We start from the raw sequence: 6,000 nt of genomic DNA, 5'->3' as shown, positions 1-6,000 counted from the left end.
GATCCACGCCTTAAGTTCACCCACCTTATTTCTGATACTCCTTGCATTGAAGTATACACACTTGAGCCCATCTTTGTGTCCGCAAGTACTCCCTGTCAGTGCTACCTTCTCCACAGCCTCCCTACATTCTTGGACATCCTGACAAACAGCTAGCCTACTTGCTGGACTACAAGTCCGGATCCCATCCCCCTGCCAAATTAGTTTAAACCCCCCCGAAGAGTGCTAGCAAACCTACCTCCCAGGATATTGGTGCCTTTCTGGCACTATGAATGGTCAGAGCTGCTGACCTCCAATCAGTCATAGTGGAGTTTGCATGTTCTCCCCGTGTCTGCGTGGGTTTCCTCCAGGTGTTCTGGTTTCCTCGCACAATCGAAAGATGTGCAGGTCAGGTGAACTGGCCATACTAAATTGCCCATAGTATTCAGAATGTCTAAGGAGGTTCATTATTACAGGGTAAATTTAGAGCAGCAGGGGAATGGGTCTGGGCAGGTTACTCTTTGGAGGGTCAGTGTGGACTTGCTGGCCCAAATAGTCTAAGGACTAATATATAGAATAACGGCAATGATAGATTTACATTTCTCGCGTGCCATTATCTGATAATGAGACTGACTGTTCAACAAGATTAATTTTCCCTCATTCACACCTTGATATCTCTGTCCCCAGCTTTGTTCTAATCTGGCTAGTTGCAATGCCATGGGATCCTGCTTTCCTCAGTTACTATTCTTGCACAATGGTTACAGATTTCAACACAGATGGTGAATAACAGTATTAGCTTTACACCTGATGATTCAGCAGTTATTTATTTTGATTGCTCATCTGTGAAGAACATGGGGATATTTTCCCAAATTACAGTTGTTTTCCATTAACAAAGCAATATTTTGTTGAAAGCCAGTATTTCATGATATAGATATGTGTTAGAAAATATTCAGATAATTTACCTCTTCATCAATCTTGTGTTCAGTCGCATCAATGTGCCGATCCTTCAAAAACCGCTGTGTCTTTTCCAACTGAAATTTTACCAGCTCATCAATAGCATCTTTTTCTTCTTTGTCAACAAACTCTTGCACAGCTTCTCCCATCCCTCTTTCAGTCAATAGTGATAACTGGACATTCTATAGAGAAAAAGTAACATCTCAGTTTCAATAATCTGCACATATTTTGTCAAGAAACACTGGATTGCATATCACTAACCTACTGGAAATGTCACAGGATGGGGTTAGGATTACTGTCCATCCACCTCTGCTGTAAAGCTGCTGCTTTTAACTCAGAGGAAACTAAACAAATAGGTAGGTTTGGAGCAGTACTGCTACCAAAGGGGACACAGCTGGGATGAAGGGAAACACTACGGTGTACATAACTACAAAGGGGCCATTTGATCTGTGACATGTTAGAACCAATCTGTAGGAAGTAAAATCCTAGTCAGTCAATGATTGAAGGAGGTTTCAAGATGCTCGGTCAAGAGGCAACTTTCCTTATGCATGGATAGAGTTTCTACTCATGGGAGTAAGAATAAATAAAATAACCAAAAGACTCCATATGCTGAAAACTCTGGAAAGAAAAATCAGAAATTGCTGCAAAATCTCAGCAGGTCTGGCAGCATCTGTGGAGAGAAATCAGAGATAATCCTTCTTCAAATTTTCAATTAACCTTCTGAGGTTTTCCAGCAATTTCTCTTTTTGCTTGATAGAATAAGAATATATAGTCCATCTTTTAGAAAATAGGACAGTAGTTTTTAACCCGTGTGCCATGGTGTATTGGTGAGCCACAACAAGATGAGAAGTGCACCTCAAAAACTTCAGGAAGCAATGCTGCTTCACTCAGCATCAAGGTCTCATCTGTGTTGCCAATCTCCTCCAGTATCTGCTAACATTAGGCTTGTGCATGCACAGGACCAAACATTCAGTATGAGCATGCACATTTATCGTGTTTTTCCAGTATGAAGAAACTGCACATGAAAGAGATGCACAACTGAAACAGCCGGTAAACTGACCACCTGTCTGCATATGTTTCCACATTACCATGGATTTTAAAGTGAATATTTTTTGATTTTTTTTTGGTTATGCCAGTGATTCAATTCTTAGCTTCTAAAAAGAAATACACAAAGCAGTGGAGCAACATTTGCAGGCAGCCCTCCCCACATCATGTGTGTGTACCATGCAAACCAGCAGGCTTTGTTTCCCACCAACTAGAAAATTGCAATTGACTCTTTGCATTTTATTCAGATCCATTGCTCATGCATAGTTAGAAATAGTTGAGTTGACAAGATTTTGAAAATATGCCTGTGCTCACGGTCAAAGATGGTACATTGCTTGCTGATGGATTTGAAACATTACTGCTTTTGATTCTTCTTTAGCTTGTTGTGTGCACTATGTTGCAAACCCCTCAAGTAAAGCCAGACTCATAGCAAGTGCAAGTAAATACGACATACATGAATAATTAATTCAGCTGAAAAAAGTGGGTATACCGTGAAACTATTTGTCTCATTGAAGTCTGCCTTGACACGAAATACGTTGTGACTACTCAGTTAAGGGACAGTTCTAAGGAGAGAGATTGGTGAGACAATCAATGCTATCTCCTCATCTCCATTTACCGCCACACAATGCCTAAAGATGTATAAAGACCTTACAAGAGTCCCCAATGTATGTGAAAGCACAGGTTCACATGAAAATTCTGTAAAGCTGATAGACATAATTCACTTTTATATCCACCACAGCTTCAAGGATCAACTTGCCCGGTTCTTGGAGAGGCAAAGAAATGGAAAAGACATTTAATAAGCCTTAGGGGTGGCACATCAAGTTCCTAATCCCTTCTCACCTCCATGGGAATTAAGTTTTGGGTAGTAAGTTCCATAAATGACCTTCCTGTCCACAACTGGCCTCCTAAAGTCATTAAGTGTCACTGCTCAGAGTAAACCAACTAAAAGCAGGCCTGCTACAAGCATCCCTCCTTGAGGAACAAGACTGCATAGCTTGTAATGTAACAGGGCTTCAAACAAAAGTACTCAGTGGGTAATGGAGGGTATACATAGAACAGGTAATTGGTTACTGAGAGCCCCCTATTGACTTTGTTTCTGACACCCTTGGCCTTCACTGCCTGCAACTGCACCCATAAAAACCATCCGCAAGTCCCGAAAATCGCTTAGCTTGGTCTGGGTTTTCATTCTCAGCAGCAGCTGTGGCCTTCTGGAAACTACCAAACACCACAGCTGCTGGTTCTGATTGGTTGACAGTACCTGGCAGTAGGGATTTCAACCCCTTCAAGAATGTGATTCTAGGCAAGATGAGCCATTGCCCTCTTAGTGCTCGATGGGAAGAAGAGTTCAGCTGGCCTTCCTCCCAAGAGGTGTCTCGGTGCTTTAGTGGTATTGAGTAAGTCATCTGCCAAACTGAGAGGACTTTGCCCACAATGTGGGCATGTAAATTAACAAGCATGAGACAGGAGCTGGTGTCAAAGGAGAGGTGTTTAAATGTAATATACTCACAGTAGAACAATGCAGGCATCTGTGAAAAAGTGCAAGTAGTTGCAATCCAACAAAATGTAGTTGGGCGGCACTGAACCCTCTCAACACCAGGGACTCAGGTTTGATTCTAGCCTTGGGTGACTGCCTGTGTGGAGTTTGCAAATTTTCCCCATATCTGCATGGGTTTCCTCCCACTGTCCAAAGATGTGCAGGTTAGGAGGATTGGCCATGCTAAATTGCCCAGAGTGTCCAGGGATGTGCACACTAGGTGAATTAGCGATGGGAAATGCAAGGATAGGGTAGAAGTGTGGGATGCACTTCAGAGGGTTGGTGTGGACTTGATGAGCCAAATGACTTGCTTCCAAACTGTAGGGATTCAATGATCAGATTCCTGTCTGTGTAATTACCTATTGTAAAGGGAAAGGGTGCCTAAACAAGCAGTAATGAATAGACACAGAAGGGAACCAAGAAAGTACAAAAAGGCAGCATCACACCACTGCAGAGAGATAATAAAGAGGCAGTAACACATGGAGAATAACATCTAAAATTAGTGCTTTTGGTATAGTGTGTTGCTGCAAAGTTCTAATATTTAGCTGCAATATTGCCAAAGTGGTATGTGCAAGTCAACCCAAAAAGTAATTTTCTTTCTTTGTTCAAAAGGAGGATCTTGCAAATCAGATTACATGTACTCAGAAGTCCTAACAAAACCCCAAATTCTGTTGTGATATTTCATGTATTGGAACAGTAGCCCAAATGCATCTACCTGAGCGGATCTGGAATACAATACAAACAAGTACTAGTGATCAAATTGTTTCACGAGGCATTAAAGAGATAACTTTAAGCATCTTTGGGGTGGTACAGTGGCTCAGTGTTTAGCACTGCTGCCTCACAGCACCACAGACCCGGGTTCGATTCCCACTTCGGGCAAACTGTCTATGTGGAGTTTGCACATTCTCCCCATGTCAGCGTGAGTTTCCTCCGGTTGCTCCGGTTTTCTCCCACATTCCAAAGATGCGCAGGTCAGGTGAATTGGCCATGCTAAATTACCCATAGTGTCAGCGGTAAATATAGGGTATGGGTGGGTTACTCTTCAGAGGGTCGGTGTAGATTTGTTGGGCTGAAGGGCCTGTTTCCATACTGTAGGGAATCTGATCATCTACACAGTCTAGAGACTTCAGAAACCAAGAGTCCAGTCTTGAAAAGAATAATAAGAGAACATATGAAATGCAAGCAGTGGTAACAATTTCCTTGTGTAATGACGATTTATGTTCAAACTGACATGCTGAAAAGGTTGTGCATTCTGATGATTTCTTGAGCAATGTTGTTGGAAACTCCTTGGTCCTGGCAGAACCACACATGGCAGCAAGTTGGAAGAACATGCCAGACAAAATGTGGTCCAAACGATCTCAATGACAGAACAAAGAAGACTGCTCATCTGAATGTGGAAGATAGCTACAACGTCAAGATGGTCTCAGTCATTATGATTTGACATCTGACCTCTAAACCATCAAGATTACAGCGATAATTGTGGCATTCCAAGATGTATATTAAACAATGTTAAATGTAGGCTTCAATCAAGACCCATTTGCCAAGTCTTATGGCAAGGAGGTATGGTGGTGGCGGGGACAGAACTATGAACCTGAGGTCCCTCATCAAGAATCTACACGTAGGCGACACATAAGAACATGTGTGATAGATGTCATCTTTATGGATTTCAGTAAGGCCTTTGATAACGTTCTACAGGGTACGCTGCACTGAAAGGTTAGATTGCATGGAATCCAGGACGAGCTGGCAAATTGGATATAAAATTGGCTTGATGGTAAGAAGTAGAGGGTAACAGTGGAAGTTTGCTTGTCAGGCTGGTGCTCTATCCACAAAGGCTCATTTGGGCAAGGCTCATGTCCACATCTTCTGTCAGGAGTACGTGAGAGGGTCGACAAACAGGCTGAAATCTAGGATCAAGGAGTTAGAGAAGGAGGTCTTTGATTTAGAGTCATGCCTCAGTCAGCCAGATGTGAAGCCAGTCTTGAAGGGGGGTGTATGAAGTGAGGAATGGTGAGCTCCGATACCTGCAGTTGGGTTCCAGGGTGCATACACGGCATCACAGATCTGGCTCCTTGAGGACTTGGACTGTGACTTCTCCTTCTACTGTTCACTAGAAAAAAAGGCACTTCATTAGCAGCTCCTTGTGCTGCTGGCCAACAATGGGTCACTCAACTCTAATTCAGAGGGCATCAGAGCCTAGATCAAATACAATTATATGGCATTGTTCTCTCCTGAAGAAGGGCTAATGCCCGAAACGTCGATTCTCCTGTTCCCTAGAAGCTGCCTGACCTGCTGCGCTTTTCCAGCAACACATTTCCATCATTGTTCTCTCTGTACCTGTCCAGCAAGGAATCTCAAGAGTTTTATGAGAGAAGCTGCCACAGGTCAGCCTGGGACATGTTCAATGCTCCAATCACCTTTGAGGAGCTGACTGGTGCCCTCATTCGGCTCTCGAGGGGCAAATCCCTCGGCTGGATGGGCTGACATGGAGTTCT

General features: G+C 43.1%; 1 protein-coding gene across 4 annotated transcripts in view; it reads right to left on the bottom strand.

Annotated features, from left to right (window-relative positions):
• mre11a (MRE11 homolog A, double strand break repair nuclease) overlaps window positions 1-6,000 on the bottom strand; it is a 110,218-nt gene that overhangs the window by 39,449 nt on the left and 64,769 nt on the right. For all 4 annotated transcript variants that reach the window (XM_043691494.1, XM_043691496.1, XM_043691495.1 and 1 more), the window contains one exon: window positions 939-1,112. In XM_043691494.1, coding sequence (XP_043547429.1) covers window positions 939-1,112 — 174 coding nt within the window. The remainder of the gene's footprint in view (window positions 1-938; window positions 1,113-6,000) is intronic.

This window comes from Chiloscyllium plagiosum, chromosome 6, assembly GCF_004010195.1.
Source record: "Chiloscyllium plagiosum isolate BGI_BamShark_2017 chromosome 6, ASM401019v2, whole genome shotgun sequence".
Taxonomy (NCBI): Eukaryota; Metazoa; Chordata; class Chondrichthyes; order Orectolobiformes; family Hemiscylliidae; genus Chiloscyllium; species Chiloscyllium plagiosum.
Note: the sequence above shows the minus strand (reverse complement) of the source record. Positions and strands in the feature narration are given on the sequence as shown.